Source organism: Orbicella faveolata, unplaced genomic scaffold (assembly GCF_042242905.1).
Source record: "Orbicella faveolata isolate gen_17 unplaced genomic scaffold, um_ofav_v1 contig_47, whole genome shotgun sequence".
Classification (NCBI taxonomy): Eukaryota; Metazoa; Cnidaria; class Anthozoa; order Scleractinia; family Merulinidae; genus Orbicella; species Orbicella faveolata.
The window spans coordinates 23,711,314-23,731,253 of record NW_028301577.1 but is presented as its reverse complement, the minus strand read 5'-3'; the positions used below and the strand labels follow the sequence as shown (position 1 = coordinate 23,731,253).

At 40.5% G+C, this 19,940-nt stretch overlaps 2 protein-coding genes across 3 annotated transcripts; both read left to right on the top strand.

The window, feature by feature from the left end:
* Positions 1 to 17: 17 nt before the first annotated feature.
* On the top strand, positions 18 to 6,548 carry LOC110061040 (enoyl-[acyl-carrier-protein] reductase, mitochondrial-like). 2 transcript variants are annotated; one of them, XM_089278970.1, is made up of 10 exons: positions 18 to 386; positions 481 to 578; positions 1,423 to 1,557; positions 2,267 to 2,410; positions 3,173 to 3,275; positions 3,723 to 3,825; positions 4,158 to 4,231; positions 4,617 to 4,677; positions 4,853 to 4,925; positions 5,498 to 6,548. In XM_089278970.1, the coding sequence occupies exons 1-10, from the start codon at positions 256 to 258 to the stop codon at positions 5,662 to 5,664; spliced, it is 1,089 nt and encodes a 362-aa protein (XP_089135096.1). In that variant the 5' UTR covers positions 18 to 255; the 3' UTR covers positions 5,665 to 6,548. The 2 variants fall into 2 exon arrangements, with proteins under 2 accessions (XP_089135096.1, XP_089135097.1); XM_089278971.1 differs by having other exon boundaries at positions 260 to 393.
* Positions 6,549 to 7,755: 1,207 nt separating this feature from the next.
* LOC149097698 (uncharacterized) lies at positions 7,756 to 18,559 on the top strand. The gene is made up of 9 exons (XM_089278968.1): positions 7,756 to 8,316; positions 9,432 to 9,567; positions 10,630 to 10,850; positions 11,798 to 12,347; positions 13,355 to 13,560; positions 15,224 to 15,507; positions 16,207 to 16,385; positions 16,826 to 16,884; positions 17,564 to 18,559. The coding sequence occupies exons 1-9, from the start codon at positions 7,931 to 7,933 to the stop codon at positions 17,952 to 17,954; spliced, it is 2,412 nt and encodes an 803-aa protein (XP_089135094.1). The 5' UTR covers positions 7,756 to 7,930; the 3' UTR covers positions 17,955 to 18,559.
* The last annotated feature ends 1,381 nt before the right edge of the window (positions 18,560 to 19,940 follow it).

The window sequence follows — 19,940 nt, the reverse complement described above, 5'->3', positions numbered from 1 at the left end:
TATGAGTCGTCATGGAAATGATCGAAATCAGCAGCTGCATCTAAAATTTACCCTTATTTGCATCTGCTAATTTTGCACAACAATGTTTCATATTTGCTTTAACTCAGACAAAGAATCACATAGTGTAACTATTCAAACAGAAAGTCAACTTCTGGACAGGGTCTCTTCTCATGACAAACGTGACATCAACTCTGACATTTTGTTGAGAAGTAGAGAAATGGGTAGAGTAGGTCTGGAATCTAGTATGACTCCAAGATGGCGGCTAGGTTATTGCAACCGAAGTCTGGAAGAAAAAGCGCCCAGCTGCCTTACATTTGGCGATTGTTCTCTACGAAGTCTGAATCCATAGTTTATTCAGAACATGGGGATCCAGAGAAAGTTCTGAGGTGAGAGGTGAGAAAGCCAGAAAAAAAGGATTAACTGACTGTGCGTTCTCTAGACGTCATGAAACTTTTGTGTGTTCTTATATAAAAAAAACAGGTTACAGAAGGCTGAAACAGGAAAATTTGGTCCGAGTTCTGTGTCTCTGCGGATGCTGGCAGCACCAATAAATCCTGCTGATATCAATCAGATACAAGGTTGTCAATTATAATTATTTTATGATTGTTAGCTCAGCTCCATGAAATATGTAGTTGCAGAAAAATATCCATACCTCCCCTACAGAAGGGATTTTTGTCTAAAACCTCCCCCACCCCTTTGGAAGTTCCAGTTAAGTTTTATTTCTTTAATTTTTTTGTCTTTCAGAACCCCACCCCCAGAAAATTTCAGTTGCTTCTGTGGATGGAGTGTGGATATTTTCTGGAACTGAAGAGTATCCATACTCGTAGTCTGAATTTCAGCCATCTCTTCCCTTTACTCCCGTGCCCTCCTCGGGGGAAAGGGAAGAGGTGGCTGAAATTCAGACTACCATACTCACCCTAAGGACGGAGACTGTTCTGGAAGTTTCCTAAGATGGAAAAGGATGCTCCCAATCATGCTGTTCCAGAAAATATCTACCGGTATACCATGGGGGTTGTTTTTGGTTTCCACCACCCCCCTGGAAATTTACACCCCTTTACCGGTTGGTGGGTATGGATACATTCTGGAACCACACAGTCAGTAAAATGTTACCCCCCACCCTCCCCCCCCCCCCCCTCCAAGCCAGTACATTTAATTTTTGTTCAGGGAAAAATGGATTTGGTGTTTTTTTTGTTTTGTTTTTTTTGTATTTACATGTATTCAAATTCAATAACAACCTCTGAACATGCAAAGAGAGCCACTGCTGTTACTTGCTCACCTTCCCATTTTGCTCAATAGGTTCAGATACGTTGTGTTGACAAGAAGAATCAAACCATAAGGCCACAGTGTCTTCCACTTTATTTGACAAAGCACACAGCTTTAGTTGAAGTAATATTGAAAAGGTCTAACCTGTTTCATTTTCAGGTGTCTATGCATTGAAGCCTGCTCTGCCAGCTGTTGGAGGAAATGAGGGTGTTGGAGAGGTCACAGAGGTTGGTAATGAAGTACAAGACCTCAACACAGGAGATCACGTGGTCTTAAGGGCAGATCAGTGTCTAGGTACTGATGGCACTTTTCCTATATATCCTCATGTTTTACACATAACAATCATGGATTTTAAGATTGATTATTACTTAAATCTTTTTTTAATTTACAGTAACCAAATTGCAATTTAGTTTTTAAAGTTATTGGACATTAGTAGTGTGTGAGCCTCTAGAATCACTATTATGTAATTATGTAAATATTAATAAAAATAATCGTTGAATGTTGTCCTTCAGTAGCATTTTGAATGAATTGGTAAAAGTTCAATTGAGGCCTTACACTACTGTAAAATGATATTAAAATCTTCTAAAAAATCCAAGCTTTTGCTGTTCTACGACATCATCAGGGATAAGAAAAATATTGCGCGTAAGGCTTATATACAGATGTAAAGTAAAAACGTGTGAAAAGCGAAAGAATGTGGGGGGTAAAATGCATGAGATAAATAAGATACAAATATGATCATTCGTTTTTATTCATGTTTGTATCTTATTTATCTCATGCATTTTACCCCCCACATTCTTTCGCTTCTCACACACTTTTACTTTACATCTGTATATAAGCCTTACGCGCAATATTTTTTCTTATCCCTGATGATGCTGTAGATCGACGAAAGCTTGGATTTTTTAAAAGATTTCAATATCATTTTACAGTAGTGTAAGGCCTCAATTGAACTTTTACCAATTCATTAATAAAAATGTTTTCTATTTCCTTTTAATTCTTAATATAGGTTCCTGGTGTAGACACTTGGTGGTATTAGAGCATCAGGTTTTAAAAATCCCTGCTGGTCTCCCTGTGGAAGCTGCAGCCACAGTGAGTGTAAACCCATGTACTGCATTCCGATTACTGAAGGACTTTGAGGACCTTGAGCCAGGTAATCCATTTTACAGTGTTGCAGGTTTAACCTGTTGACTCCGGGAGCTTTTTGCCAAAAACGGGCTAATTCAAAATGCTAATGCAAAGAAAGGCATGCTGTCATGTTGTAAATGCCTTTTTGAGTAGATTGGAGGTAATTTGGCTCATATCTGGGCGGAAAATGTCCAAAATGCCCCAAAAATGTATTTTTTACCTAAAAGCTCTGGATTTGAATGTGTTAAAAACAACTGTTTTTACCATTTGAAAATAAAATTCAACATATCTTTGGGCTGGCAAGTGATATCCTCTATATATTAACTGTTTCTCTCACTAGTAGCATTTTGAAATTAATTACTGGTAGTAGGACCTTGTTCTGTTAGCAATGGATTGGCTCAATTGTTGCCAGACCCTGATGGAATATTTCGGGTATTCATGATCCAGCAAAACAAAAGGAGTGATTCTATTGAATTGGTGACCAAGACTATGTAAGTCAAGTTCAGTTTGAGTTTTGATCCCATGAACTGATTTTTGGCAAGATGGGTCCTTAATATATTTTTTTCTTTTAAGCAACCAGACTTGGATCATGTACATGTATATCAGTACTGTCTAGAAGTAACTAGTCTCCTCCGCAGCCGTTATTAGGGTCGTCACGCAACGCTTCTCCCCCACTAAGTGGGGGAGAAGCGTTGTGTGATGACCCTAATAATGGCTGCAGAGGAGACTAAGAAATAACTCGACTGAAATTCAATAGAACTAGCAAATATATGTGTTTGTGTTCAAGGTGATGCAGTCATTCAAAATGGTGCTAACAGTGGAGTAGGTCAAGCTGTTATCCAATTAGCGGCTGCCTGGGGAATCAAGACTGTTAACATCATTCGTAACAGGTGGCACTTATCTGACTGGTTCTTGTTGATTTTATACAGGAAATTATTGCAGCTGTAAATCTTAAAAAACTTGTACAGCACAATTTAAATATTGCAATACAAAACGTGTCCCTGCCACAGCAATTTCTGATAGACTGCATGACCTCTTATCACTGTTGCTTATTTCTGAAAGGAGCCCAACCAATTGTGGTGTTGTCATTTCATGGCACAATTATAAATTTAGAGCAGAAGTGCAGTAAGTAACTGACCCATGAGAGGTAGTGGGGATGGAAATGGCCAGAGGAAAGGAAAAAAAATCACACAGTATCTTCTCCATCAGCATGATAGGCCCAAATAGAACTTTTAGCATATTGTTGCTAAATTCGTACAACTTTCTTTTCACAGATAATTTTATATCCAGCCATTTCATCTGAATTTTGAAAAACAATAAACTATAATTTGTTTCAGACCAAATGTGGAGGAACTGAAGAGTCATCTCAAAGACCTGGGTGCTAATTATGTTGCCACTGAAGAAGACTTGAAAAGCTCCGAAATGAAAGAGACAATGAAGGTCAGTCTTGCATTGCACAAGTTACATCTTAGTAATACTCCTTCACTACACGGATCTTACCTACTTATACCCTATACCATCCTATATCTCTTCATGCCGTTAAGCACATAAGGCTTTGACATTCTCCTTCCATCCACTTTGATTACTGCTAGAGCCCTCACAGTCACTCATGAATGCCACCCAACTGCACCCCTTTTTTCTATCCTCCTCCATGTGGTTTTGGGTCAACCTGGTCTCCTCCTTTCTGGCCCCCATACAGATACTACCTTTCCAAATTTGTGTGACAGGTTTTAATTTTTAATTTTTATTATTTTTTTTTTGTTTCCTTTTAGGGAATCAAGCCACCTAAGCTTGCTCTCAATTGTGTTGGAGGAAAGAGCTCCATGGGCCTGTTTCGCTACTTGGGGTGAGATGTATACATTGTATGTTGGTAAAAATTGTTTCGGTAGAAATTAACAGTGTACAATCTGCCGTAGAAAAAAAGATGGCCATTGGTACATTTACCCATAACTCTTAGCGCATGGGAACTTAAACAACGCTCATAAAAACATACAGGAACGTTCTATAACCATCAAACCCAGCGTACACAGTGTCGATAGCACATGGACAAATACTGCAAAAACATGGCTTTCCTTGTACTTAACGGGCTGTATTAGGCTTGCATGGTATTGTGGTAAAATGTACAGCTGCCATCTTTTTTACTACAGAGGATTGGCATAGGGAGCTTAGCTGAAGTACATTGTGAAAACTCTGAAAGTTCTCTAATCATTAACTAGCTCCGTTGTTTTCAGACCAAAAGGAACAATGGTGACTTATGGCGGAATGTCAAAGCAACCTGTTACTGTGCCAGCGGTATGTAAACGAGATTCTTTGGTTGATTTGATTTGATTTCTTTAATTTATTTATTCATTTACTTTTTATTGATTAATTGTAAACCATTTAAGTACTAAGCGTAGTATTGTGCCCTTATGTAGAAATATATCAAACTCGAATACATGTAATATGCCAAACTTTTTTTAATGGTCAGGGCTCGCTGATATTTCAAGACGTGAGCGTTAGAGGATTCTGGATGTCTCAGTGGAACATTGATCATCAGAAGGGTAAGAGGTTCCTTTGACTGTGAACGTAACCTGCAATTAAACTTGACCAGAAAGGGTGTGGAAGAAAGGACAGAAGGGGAAAGGTGGGGGGGGGGGGGGGGGGGGGACTAAAAATTCAAGTGCATCCCACCTCTTTCCCCCCCTCCCCCCTCCCACCCCGCTCTAAATCCAAGGAGTCCAATCCATGAAAGGTCTAAATCCGAGGTGATACTGGCATAGAGAAGTAATCCGAACTCACTGACTTATTTTGGCCACGTACAAGACTACCTTTAAATTGAAGGAAACCTGAAAATAGTAGCTTACTGAGGTAGAAAAACACCAAAGAGATAATAATAAACCATGAAGGAACAAGGATGGTTAAGGATGGAGAAGATTAACGCGGATTACAAACGACGAACTTGAAAAACTTAGGCTCAACTTTTCAAGATGCTTATCCCGTCACGTAGCTTAACCTTAGATCGGAACCCACTTAAGTCTTTTTTATTGTCGCAGAAAAGCAGTCAAATTACTACACTTAACTATTTGGCTTTCTTTACTACATCTGACTCTTGTCATGTTGTCGTTGTTTACAGATGCCAGCAAAGTTAACATGTTGAATGAAGTGTGTAGTATGGTTGAGAAAGGACAGCTGAGGGCTCCGCCTTGTAAGACACATCCCTTGAGCGACTTCAAGACGGCAATTTCCGAGGCGCTACAGCCGTACTCAACGACAAAGCAACTTTTAATACTGAACGAGTAACTGTGGAAAACACCTCTGTGATGGAAGCTGAGAAGAATAGCTGCTTCTGAGAATAATGAGAAACCTTACAGAGGAAATTTAACTGAGCTAATAGATAGGTCTTGAAGCTACTTAAAGAAGCGTCAAAAAACAGCTTTCCGGTGATTATTTCAGAAAATTAGCAAAGCGTCTGGTCATTGACTGGAAATCAGATTTAGATCTTTAGCTATGCTGACCGTTTAATAAGCCCGTGACACAAACAATGTCAGTATTGTTGAATAGATTTCCAGCGTCATGGTAACATTTTCTAGCGCTCCCCCAGATTGTCTTGTAAAAGATAATCGTGAAATGTATCGAGACGGACAAGGAGTTTAATATATTGCCGACCTTAATAAGGAGCACATAGGAGGCTTAAAACAGAAAGTGATCTTTAACCAGTTTTTAAATTCATCATCGGTCGTGTTTTCGCTTGCTTAGACAGAAGCTTATTCGAGTTATAGTTTTAATCAAATTGTATTTTCAACATTGTCTAATAGAGTTGATTAGCGGGCACGATAGCAAAGAGTGAAGCAATTTGACAAGTTCACGCGCAAAGTTTGATAATCAAGAGTTTACACGCGCGTCGTGTCTTCTCTTGCGAGGTAATTTTCGTACCTGCGCACTGGACTGGCCCACAGAAAAATGCGATAAATATTTTCACCATTTTAAACTTAAAAAATACAGACGCCCATAAATGTCGTATCATAAAATGAAACCTTTTGTTGTCATCCTAGATATCATAGATATCTGTTCAGTGGAAATCGAGGTCTGTTCGTGAGAGCCTGATCAATTTTTCACGCAGAAACAAGGGCTAAGAATTATAGCTATTCGAGAGATAAATAAACAATTATTGGTTGAGAAAAGTATACCTGTCGTTTTGTTGTGCATAAATTAAATTTTAACCTGCTTCGGCTGTTAACTGTTTATTTTGAAACTTTACAAAAGAAGTGTATTCCAGTGTGACCTAATCCTACTTTCAGAAGCTATAATAGAGGCAAAGAAGATTTTTTTAATCATGGAAGTCGCGTAATTTGACGTTGCTGTGGTGGATCTTACCATCCACTAGGAGCCGTGCGCAGTAATTAAGGTACAGTGGAACTCCGCCCTACGGCCAACCCGTTGATTCGGCCACCTCGTTATTACCGCCACTTTATTCTGGCCCGAACAAAAGATCGGTCAGTCATTTTCTTATTTAAAGAGCTCCTTTAGTACGCCCACTTCGTTAATACGGCCAGATTTTTATGGTCTGTTAGTGACCGGATTAAAGGGGTCCTACTGTATTATACTATATTATATTAACTTACGTTTCCAGTGTTTTTTAAATTCCTTATCGGTATACGGCTACGGAAAAATTAATGGCAATGTTATTTGCCCGGTGAACGCTGTTTACCCAGGGACCCATGGCGCAAACATGTTTTTATCTTTTTACGCACCTGCAGAGATTTGTGTAATTATTCGTCCAGTTGTCGTGATGAAAGGTACCCGCAAAAGTCTGTTTAAACTGATCTTCAGTCGAAAGAGATCGCGTTTAAGTTGCCATTCGTGATAGATGTGTCATCTAAGACCTTTTGGTTGAGGAACTAGATGGACGTATAAAAAGGGCAGAAATCTGTCGTTTTATAATTTATCCACTGAACCGGTATAAAAGGAGGTGTCGGGAAAGTTTGCGAACTATTTCAAAATTTCTATCTAGGGTGCGATAGAAACTATAAAATGTTAATTAATGACATCTACTGGCATCCAGGGGGACTCTTTTTTGGGGGGGGGATGGGGGCGAGCGCGAGCGATCCCCTTCTTCCTCCGTTCGCGCCCGCCCCCTAAAAAACCACCCGGGTTACTTGAGGACTCAGTATCGGACTCTAGCATGTGACCGCTCGCTTCGCTCGTCTAATGCCTTCGCGCTCGACGCTGGAGCCTGATCACAGGCTACACTGTCCTAAGTAAAAAGCTCATTGGCTCATTACGGGCTCATCCCTTGTATCCCGCCAATTTCGTTCCCCAGAGCCCGCTTTCCTTTTGGTAAAAAAAGAGCGGGCTCTGGTGACGAGGAGGAAAGAATGCGTGACGCGCTCACAGAGCGTTACATATGCCCGGCACCCAGGCACCTTTGTGAGCTGTTGTTGGAGAAGCTTATCATTCTTCTGTTTAGCAGCAAGCGCATGTAGCGATAACCAATTTATTCACGGACGCCGAGACAGTGCTGTATATTGATTCAGTATTACGTTCGTCTATACGTTAAACTGTCGAAATGCATAGTGTTTTCATGAGGAAGGATTCTGAGAAGGTTGACATGCTCTCACCATCTGAATATTCGTTATCAGAGAAAGAACCGCCTCCAGTGATCTTTCGTAAATCTGCATCTACTCCTGTGTGGGTTTGGGTTCTTCTGGGATTAGCATCCATGCTATTCTTGGCGGGTTTTATAACGCTTATGATTGCTGTGACGGCTGGTTCGAAGGCCTGCCCCACGAAGGACGAAACAGGCGATGGTAGTTGTAGTTACTCAGATGAGGCTGGTCGGGCGAACCTGCAGAACTTCCTAAAGAAAGTCCACTCAGAGTACTATGCTCTCAATTCGCATGAAGTTTTTTGGCAGCCTGGCATTGAAAGAATGGATGATCATGTTAGGAAAAGGTAAGCTTCGATTACAAGCCACCGGCCGATTCTGCCTTTATTGCTAAGTGCATAATATCCACAGCCGGGCATTATTTTCGAGGCCCGATCGAAGGGGCAAGGAAAAATGCAAGAAATAGCTAACATGCTCGTGACTATTATCTGCAAAACCATCGAATAAGGTATTAATTATTATAATTAAGCTTAATTTGTCATGTTTATGGCCACATGCACAAAACGGTGCATTAAGTGTAACTTGACTTGTGTTGACAATGCCATGTTCTTGTTACCTAATTTGGTCGAATGACGTGCAAGTGGAATGGTAAATGTATAACAAATAGCTAGAGATGTCAACAGTGTGTCAACAAGGCTAAGCTTGCGTGTCTGCGGGGTGATTTGGATCAATATCTCACTCGGATCAAAGGAACCGGTTCCTTTGATGCACCATGCATGGTCCGAGTGATCTTAGATCACTGATCCTGATCCAGATCACCCCAAAGGAACGCACCCTAAATCAACAGGCTGAAGTCTACAGACTTCTTACTGATTATCAAACAATCTTATTAATGCAGTGCACGAAAATTAACTAAAGTAAAGCAACATGACGTTTTGACGACCAAGATCGACTTCATGTCATCATTGTCTAATGAATAAATTAAAAATGACAACAAGGCATATTTATAGAAATTAAGTTGTAAGGAAATGAATTAGCAAATGTGACATGAAAGCATTCAGGTAAAAAGTTTTGCATGAGAATCCGCTTGACAATGATGACATCAAGTTGAATTGTCATGTTGCTTTACTTTTGTTAATTTTCTTGCTTAAAATTGTTTTGAAATTGTGTTTTATTAGAATGGCAACTGAAATCAAGTAACTATTGATCATTTCTTTGATTGCATTTGATTGAAACTTACAGCTGTGTACACAACAATAATATTGTTCATCAGCTTGTTAAACACTTTGAGTTTTTGATGTGATGACGGTGTTTTAGTCCCCTAGTAAACTGAGTTTTCCCTAAAATTTCTAAACCTTCTGCCAAAACATCAGAGAAAGCAGATAATACAGATATCACATTAAATCATTTACATAAATCCATCTTAGTCAGTAATTTTAATTAATTATTTATAATTTTCCAGGTACATGCCGTACAATCCTGACCCCCAAAAAATGAAGATAAAGACAGACAGAGCCAAAGAATTGCTTCAAGAAATTAACAGTATTAAACTTGATGAAAATAAAATGAAACCGAGGGAGGTGAAAGCACTTGCTCAGGTACTTACAGAATGGATTTTTAGTAAGACCTTCAACAAAATGATTTTTAATGTATGCATTACCTATTATTGGATTTAACTCCCACAAATGTACGTGTAAAAATAAAATCAGACAGAGAAAGGCGGTATTTTATCAGATGATCAATCATCCCTAATACAAATATAACCTAACAAGGGTTGAAAAACTTAAATCCCAGCTTGCCCTTGAGACAAATAGCTCTCAAATTTTGCTTGCTCTGGGCAAGTCTTAGTTTACTCTTTTAATGACATAGTTGGTAGACAACCTGCCTGGTCCCTTGCCCATTGGGCAAGTGAGAATGAAACTTTTCTTGCCCAGAAGGAAAGTCTACTTGTCTGGAACAATGGGACAGCACCTTTTTCAAGCCCTGGACCACAAAATATCCATATCTCTCCCACAGTGTTTTATTTGGTTTGCCCTTTCCCTCTACAATCCCTTTAGAAATTCTATTTTGGTTTTACTTTCCTTTAATAATTTTGGCTTTTGAACCTCTCCTCCCTTGGTATTTCCAATAACCCAGCTTGGGGTGGGTGTGGATTTTCTGTAACCACACATTTCTCCCACAGAGACTCTTATATGAAAAGGACAGGGGTGCTCGTCATGCCTTTCAGGGGTTAAAGAGTGGTTTTGGTAGTTCTTAGGGTGTTCAGCCACAAATGGTCCACAGCAGGCATTGTATTAGAGTTGGTACCTTTTAGGGGTGGAAACAAATTCAAGCCATGCCTACAAATCAGTATCTTGACCAGTACCTTTTAGGGTTTTTTTTTCAATATTTGTGATGAGCACCCCCATCCTCTTTATACAGGAGTCCCCTCCTCAGGGTTAGACACTTTCAATTGGCCATTGAAGAAATAGACCAATTTCGATCTATTAAAATTTGGCCTAAAACAATAGACCTGAGCACGAGGCTCGGGAATAAACCCCACAAACTCTGTAGTTATTGCCCAGAGCCTCGTGCTGAGGTCTGTTGGTTTAGGCTGAATTTTAACATATCAAAATTGATCAATTAAAATTGTGCTTTGTCTACTTACGTCTTTTCCTCAGGTAAAACATTTTCTTCAGCACACATTTGGTTTCCCATATGCTGAGAACTATTATGCTGGTGACTGGATGTTGGGTCCCGACTTGTTTTGTTGGCAGCCAATTTGTAGTCTTGGTTACAGCATCAACGCTTATGCATATCATGTCAAGCCTAAGACATATGATGATGTGCAGCTTGTAGTTGATACTCTCAAGAAACACAAGACCCCAGTTGATCGTTACAGGTACAGTTGCAGTGTTCTTACCTAGTATCTGCAGGAGGGGGGAGGGGTGGGTCAAGTTAACAGTAAATTCAAATGTGTAGTTCCAGAAAGTATCCATACCCCCCCCCCCCCCAACGGAAGGTATTTGAAATTTCAGGGGGTGTTGGGGATCAAAGGTCCCGGAATTTCCGGAGGGGGGGAGGGGGGTTGTCTCAAATGAATTTTTTTCCAGACCAGTCCCAATTTTCATACAGTTGTACGTAAAGTGTCGTTGTTTGCATTTTGCTTCTCGAGTTGCGAAGGACAGTGTCATATAATTGAGTTAAGCCACTCAAGAGTGCAGGCATTATTAATTAAATTTTGGAACAGAGTGCTCAATAAACTAGGTGTTTGATGCCACCATCTTGGATTGTATTTGGATGCTTGACCATTAGAGGTCTGGGGCAGAGGGTGGGGGAGCACACCTACTCCCTTGGCAAATTTTCCCTGACTCAAACCCTCCATAGTTACCAAAGTTAAGATGGCGGCCTTATACAAAAATGTGCATTTGTGTGCCCAAAACATACTTGCATTGGAGGTTAATTATTGAGAATCAAGAGTAAATTTTCTAACCATGGATTAATGGACGCCTTAGATGGTCAGTCAGTCAGTCATCCTCATAGCGCTGGCTGTCGCAAAGGGCAGCAAGGAGACTGTTTATTCTAACTGGTCTTTTGCGGCCTTCTTGATTGTGCTCCAATATAGATGATGTTGTTGTGGCTCTTCCTCTACTGTCCTGTGACATGTTGGTTTTGGTCTGCCCCTTTTCTGCTTTCCTTCCGGTGTCCATTGTACAGCACTCTTAATGACAGAAGTTTCTTCCTTCCGTAATACGTGCCTACTCCACCTCCAATGTTGCTGCACACCTTAGACACCATATACCTGAACAAATTCTTACAACTTGTTATTAACAAATGTTTGTTTGACAGGCAAAATGTTCAACTTGGTGTGAAATCAGGGATGGTACGCACAGTAGTAGACTGTCAAGCTGGGGTGGATGCCCTTAAAGAGAAATACAGACAGCTTTCACTGGCCAATAAAGCAGAAGGAGTTCTTAAAGAGTGGTTTGCTAAAAGTTATTTGAATGCAAAATACCTAGTTAATTTGTCCAAAGGAGTGGACGACAAATGGACCAAAGACCACAGTGGCAAGAATGTAAATGCCTCGTTAAAGGAGGCATTAAAGGAAGGTGTTGGCCAACCATTGCTGGACTTGATTAATTACCTTGAAAATGAGCACAAGAGTCACTGTTTGCCAAATGATCTGGCAAGTGGATTATCGAACTTGCCTGTCGATTATGTTTACAACAAACTTGTACCAGATAAAGATAAGCCCACAACAAAGACACTACCTACTGGAGAGCCACTGAATGGCGCAGAGTCTTACAAGTTGATTGTTTCTTACTTTACGACTACTGATATTTCCCCTGAGGAGATCTATGCAGAAGGAAAGAGGCAGCTTAAGTACTTCTATGATCAGGTCATTGGGTTAAAGAAATTATTGACTGCTAGTACTAAGCAAGTGGAAGGTATCAAGTCCACTAGCCTAATAGCTGCTGTAGTGCTGTGCACACATTGCATATCTATGATACCGGATCAGTGGACCTTTTTGCCGTGTTCCACTTTTCCGATTTTTTATTGAAATAAACACTCATGGAAATGTGGTACCCCAAACTTGCCAGTTTTTACAAAGAAATGTACATGTATGACTGGAAAAGGTTTGCCCCCAAGCATATACATTGAATTTCTTTTTAAACATTAGCAAGTTTCAGGTCCCATACTTTCATAGTGCTGCCATGGTGACCTTCTTGCTTTAGAGGAGATTGCTGTCGTCTTTTGTACTACGTTTAAGGTACCTTAACACTTAAATATTTCAATTGGTTTTTAAGAGTTTAAATTTCTGCTTATTGTACCTCTGTAAGACTCATGTGGTAAAATTATGTCTAATTATGGAAGATTCTCTTGACTGATACTGAGGGACCTAGAAAAAACAAACTAAGATGCTCACAGATGCCCTATGAAAATTTTTACATTGACATTGGCATGATAGAAGTTAAAAAATATCATTATTATTATTATTATTACTATTATTAATTATTATCATTATTCTTGTTAAATTTTATTATTATTATATAACCATCCCTTAACGTGCAAATGGACTTGATTCACACAAAGGTATTCACTTGAAGGACTTGTGATCCTTTGTTATTATGCTAATTTTAGAGACTGTATAGAAATCAGATCTTCACATTATTTATTCACTTTGTCTTCAGAATGGTGTCACAATGACGTCAAAATGTTGGCTTTTAACAATAATATTCACATGCTTATGTTTTAAGAAATCGTTATTGATCAAGATTATTATTATAATTATTATTACTATTATTACTATTATTATTATTATTATTAGTAGTAGTAGTATTATTACTATTATTATTTTATGGTGACAAGTGATTTAGAAGTCACAAGTTTGATTGATCATTTTAGGTGATATCCATTGCCAAAGAGTACACTAAAAAATCTGATGAAGCAGAAGCTATCCAAGCATTCCAAGAGGTGCTTAACTCCACTAGCATGTGGCACAACAACGGCTCATTTCCTAAAAACGAATCAGATGAGATTGCATTCAAGAATTGTACCAGCCCTGAAACGGCTGCACAGTATTGCCCAGTCAGATGGAAGGCTGTTAACAAGTATGTAAAATACAGTGGAACTCCATCAGTCCTGTCACCAACCGGCCACAAAAGTATTAAAGGGGTTCTTGAGATAAGAAAATTACTGACTGAACTTTTGTTCACGCCAGAATAAAGTAGGCATAATAATGAGGGTGTATCCTCCCTGTAAGGCTGAGCTCTAGAAGTGTCGGGTGCCACAGGCAACTAACTTTTGCCTCTGGGTGACTGGAAAAACTTACTGGTTGTTTTCCATATATTTAGTGTAAGTGCTGGGCACCTTGTATTTCATGGTTAGGAACCTTTGGGCCCCTTGTAATTTTTCTAAGACCACAGTCTTGCCATGGTAAAAGACCTTTCGAGGGTCTTCACAGATTTTTGTGGCATTTGTTTGAGGTGGCCTGATGGTTAGTGCACTCGTCTCCGGATCCAGCGGTCCGGGTTCGAGCTCTGGGTGGGGACATTGCGTTGTGTTCTTGGGCAAGACACTTTACTCTCACAGTGCCTCTCTCTACCCAGGTGTATAAATGGGTACCGGTGAACTTAATGCTGGGGGGTAACCCTACAATGGACTAGCATCCTATCCAGGGGGAGTAGAAATACTCCTAGTCGCTTCATGCTACGGAAATCGGGATAAGCTCCGGCCTTGTGGGTCACTTGGCTTATATGCAGACTTTTAAAAAAAAAATGTTTGAGGTTCTTCACTAAATAATTCTAATCCCAAAGATCTTCAAGGTTCTTTCAAGATCTTGAACATATTTGTTAGTTTTCCACAACAGTCCTGAGCTGTCAAACTTGCTGCAATCCTCAGAATCCTCAAGGGTCTTTCAAGATTGTATAAACAGCTTACAGTTGAACCTTCCGTAAGCGACCACCCAAAATGTCAAGCCTAGGTGGTTGCTAATGGGAGGTGGTTGCTTACGAGAGCTTAGACCATATTGGGTCACAATTTTGCCTCATTAGCATATTGTAACTGCGGCGACTTACCCCATGTTTTGATTGTCTTACTCATGTGAAAATTCAATTTCGAGAAAAAAATCCGTACTTCCCATTAAGAAATTTCTGTCTCTTGTACTACTCAGGAATGTAATAATGTCACAACACCTTATTGTCCAATTTCTGTTCTATTATCTGTCAAGTGGTCGTTTACAGGAGGTTAAAAACAAAAGAAAATTTCAGACTTTTAGCTCTAAGAGTGGTCACGGTCACTTACAAGAGGTGGTCGCTTACAAGAGGTGGTCGCTTACAAGAGGTTCCAAATATAGTGATTCGACTTGGAAACTTTTGGTATTTTGGAAAACTGGTCGCTGAGGAGAGGTGGTCGCTTACGAGACGTACTCGCAACCGGAGGTTTGACTGTATGTTAAAATCTGAAAATTTTCATGAAGTAATACTTCACCCTTGGATAGATCTTTGCCAACTCTTTTCTAGAGCCATACACATCAAATATCTTTGCATTGTGTGTTAACTCCTTGAAGGATACTTGAAAAGGATCTTTAAAAGTCATAGGTTCAAAAATGGGTTTAGGGTTAGGGTGGATGAAATGAGCATTCATTGAAAGACACCAAGGCACCCAACCACAACAACAACAACAACAATGATAAACGACAACATCAAGCTTTATTTTCGGCCATTTATCCAAGTCTTGAGAATGGCATGGTATTCAACTGCTTTATTTTCACAGGTGGGCCCGGTACTGCCGTCAGGTGATGGGCATGCTTTATCCAAAGATAAACCAGGTATTCTATTTCACTGGTCCAAAGGTTACAGTTCCAAACTGTCCGATAGAGATGCTACCTCATTACAACCCTTCTAATGGTGCTCAGTTCTTTCTGCAATCTGATGCAGAATGTTCCAAGCCCGCATACTTCGGCCTGCCATTTTTTCTTAAAGACTTTGGCCCAGTCTTTCAGGAGTGGTCTGTTACTGGACACGAGGCCAGACCAGGTCACCATACGCAGGTGCAAGGTGGGTGTGGTCAGTACGCTTGTCATCGCATATATTACTTGCAAAAAATTTCGAACGTTTAATTTTCGGACACTTTTTATCCCATTTCGGACAAATTTCGAACAAAATGTCGGACACTTTGCTGACCATACACAGGTGCAAGATGGGTGTGGTCAGTAGCTTGTCATCGCATATATTACTTGCAAAAAATTGCCAACGTTTAATTTTCGGACACTTTTTATCCCATTTCGGACAAATTTCAGACAAAATGTCGGACACTTTGCTGAAACAGTAAGGTAAATTTACGCCTACAAAACGCGAAATTAGCCTGAAGCGACATCTGTGAAAATGATAGTTTTACTATAGCCTCAAAGTTTTACAGATACATCTACGAGAAGATAGCAAATTCCATCATGCCGTTACGTATATATCTCAAGCAGTGTCTTAACTAGAGTTCGCTCCATGAAGTAAAATGATTGCTTTAGAAGTTTCATACTGTACTGGAAATATTTCAGACGCAACATTTCAGGCAGTTTTACTTTCGGACACTCCTTTTGTCTCAAATTAAAATCATCCAAATTTTTTTTGCGAGCAATGTAGTGCATGCTTTGATTTGTCACGCAAGCCTTCTCTCGGCAAAGCGTTGCGTGACTTTTCGCGTAACGCAATTTTTTCGGGCTCTGGCAGTATTGTTAATCACTATATATTCGTTGCTTGCAGGTCACGTAGAGCACTTTGCAGATAAGTGCGGTGGCGTTCCTGCTTGGTTGGATCAGATCACTTACTACACTGCGTTTACCGAGGGATGGGGCTTATACAGTGAGAATCCTATTCTCTCGGACGACACCGATACCTACAAGGACAATCTGCTGCAGAAGTATGGCATGGTTAAATGGCAGGTGAGGATAAAGAAGCTTTAAAGCAGAGCCAGTTATCTGCACGATCGTGTATTTATATCTCTAAGCCATAACCGTGTTGAGCAAGCGTCCACAACCATTCTCAAACTCATTGATAACTCTTCAAGTTTAAACAAAGGAAATCGTGACTGTTACGGTGTTTGGATATCTGATCTTAATTAGTATAGATTTTTACGATTTTAATTCTCCACTTCCTCCTTAGTTTTAGTTTCGATTGAGAAGATATATCAAACACTCAAGACAGTGTTTCAAACGCCTCGAAGTTCGTCAAGAATACTCCGCTGCGCATCGTGTTTTCAACTCTCTTCTCGGCGTTTGGAAATGTGGTCAAACACAGTGTTTCATGTTTGAAAAAATTACTTCGAAGTGCGCTTTTTGCTTATTATACGAAGACTGATATGTTCTGTTTTCTTGTGTTGTAGACCTGGCGTGCTGTAAGGCTTATTGTGGACACTGGGTTACACACTCGTGGTATGACCAGGTGAGCATTTATCAGTATGTCTCAGTATGTCTCAGTATGTCCTCAACGCAATCTAGAATTAGGCCCGTTCCACACGAATCCGGATATTTTTGAATCCGCAACTTTTTCTTTCCGGATTGAAAAATTTCCCCGTCCACACGCAGCGTATTGAAATCGAATTCGCCTGTCCACACGTGTCCGATGGTATCCGGATTCACTCTAGACAAACTAGGCCTACACGTTGTGCCGCCGTGTTGGTTTATTGTTCAGTCAGAGACTGAACACGAGTTTGCTACGTCATCGGGTTCGAAAATAATACACGGATTCGCCGTCCACACGTTATCGGATTGGTTGCGGATTTATTTTTTTCCACTCTGGAGAGCGGATTCAACAACATCCGAATTCGCTGCCGAATTCGCCGGATGCGTGTGGACGGAAGCCGTATCCGGAAAGGAAAAGTTGCGGATTCAAAAATATCCGGATTCGTGTGGGCGGGGCCTTAGGTCGTGTCTGGCAGTTTTTAATTTGATGACGTGAAAGTCAGAGAAAGTTGTCATAGGGAATCAAATCGTTGGGAAATCGCAGTCACTCGACATATCTTCGTCTTCTCGCTTGTAGGAGTATTCGTCTTATTTCAATGCTCTTTCTGGGTTTCCACCCATTGCAATCTCTCTGAAAACCGAATTTTTGATTTCTTCAGGACCGAGGCTCTTAAGATGTTTGAAAAATATGCTTGGGACACATCAGACTTTGCAGTGAAGGAAGTGACCAGATATCAGAGCGATCCGGGTCAGGCCACCGCGTACATGTTGGGGAGACTGGCACTAATGCAGCTGCGCAACAAGACCGAGAAGGCCCTGGGGAAGCGATTTAGCCTTCAAGACTTCCACTACCAGGTGTTGAGCCAAGGGTCCGCTCCGCTGTCCTTCCTCCAGAGCCATATTGATAGGTACATTAAGTGCATGAACAAGGACCTTGGAGAGGAAGAATGTAGTTACGTGCTCAAACCGGTCAAAGGTGCTAAGAGCGCCATGGCAGATATGCCCCACAGAAAAATGCCCCCAAAGCCTGAACATAGGCACTATGTTTAAAAAAGAGCTTTCCCACACAATGTTGTACGACTTTTAGTAGCAAGATATAAATATTTTTTTGTCAATAGAGCTACGGTTTATTAAATTTGTGATCCACATCTTAACTCGTTTGAAAATGGTAGAATAGTATTACGTATTCAATGTAAATTTTAGATTTTATACCCGTTCATCAGGTCTTGACAGACTTTCTAATCCACGTAGGGAAGATGGCGAAAATTAAGTCATTTTATTGTTATCGTTGCGAGATATGAAATGTGGGTAAAGAGTTTTTCCCTGCATCTTGGTGTAGCCATCTATAAAACGATGAGAAGTCAAAGACCACTGCAAGGCTGATACAACAGGGTTCGTACAGGTCATGGAAAACCTGGAAAGTCATTGAATTTGTTATTTCAATTTCCAGGCCTGGAAAGTCATGGAATTTAAGTGAAGGTCATGGAAAGTCATTGAAAAGCAACATGCTTGGCAAAAAGATATTTTAAAAATTGAAAAAATAAACGAGTCAGAAACAGGCTTTAGTTCCAGTAAAAATAGACACAAGCACGCATTTTATGCATTATAATGTTGGAAAATATGTTAAATAAATGATTGTTTTGATATTGACGCCACTTGCTCTAGAAGGAGATCATATTGGGAACGCGAGGATAACCGTATGGGACAGTAAAGAGCCTCAGAACAGTTCAATCTGGGGCGTGTTTAAAAGACGAAATAGCGCTATTTAGGCTGACCGCGGTGCCATTTCGCCATTTCGTGTTTTAAGCACGCCCTTCAATTTGTACCTACTGCCGGTACTACATGGTACACGTAACATCCAAGAGAACAAGACGGTTAGGAGAGTTATTCCCCTATACACGGGCTTTATTCATGCGGCATACGGTAAAACCTCGCAAGCCTGTTTTTGAGTTTCATCCTCCACGAAAACATCCACACAATGTGCTTGTTAACTGGGTGCCGCTCTCTATACAGTCGAACCACTCCACAACGGCCACCTTGGGCACAGAGGAAAGTGGTTGTTGTAGAGAAGAGGCCATTATGGGTAGGTAGGGGTGTAAACATGACACCTGTTTTTCGGGGGGGTGCAACATTTCTTTTCTTATAAAAAATGTCTTTTTTAGCATATAAACTGTACGTAACAATCAAAATAAGTCAATAAAGCAGACCGACTAGTTAAACAGAAACAGACAAGAGAGCAATGACGCGCGCGCACCACGGATCAAGTTTGGTGACCTTAAATTTTACAAGAAAGAAATGGGATTTTGTGTACACCGTTCGCCAGTCATTGATTAACTGACCGTTGTCGAGAGGTTATTTTATTGGCAGTAGGGACGCGTTTCAGTGGCCGTTGCTGTTGAAGAGAGGTTGACAAAAGAGTGAATGTACGGACTGCTCGCCGTGGCCGTTAGTGGAGTCAACTGTGTTTAAGTTAGTCAAGGAAGGAAAAAGGTTATACATGTAGTCCAATTCTAGCTGTGGTTGTCAGTATTGGTGGGGAGAAGGAGGGTGAAAGTCAAAATTTAGTACATGAATCTTATCCGGGGGGACAGTGTGTCTCTCACGGACTCTTGGCCGTCTACTTTTATCATATTATCAATCGATGGACGAGTCTGCGTACATCCCATCCAGGGAAAACATGAACTTAAGCCGTCTCCCTTCCCCCCCTCCTCCCCCTCCCTTCCCCTTGCACTCGCGAACTTTAGGTCGGCATCTTTGTGTACATGTACAAGTCCTGTACTGGCGAGACGTGTTCTCTGTTCATTTTCAAAATTTCAGCCCGGCCAGGCTAGGCTACCGAGATGAAAAAAAAAAAAGAAAAGAAAAAGGCGCAGACTTTGGGGACGGAATTCAATGAGAAAACAAGGAAGCCGCCATGAAAAGTACAGTTAGTCCTACGTTACCTCGTTAACTCTTGTCATCGAGTCTGGTGAACTCTTCTGCCTGGGTTCATCAACCCCTATATTGCCGGTTTTCATGTGATCTCATCATTTTCAA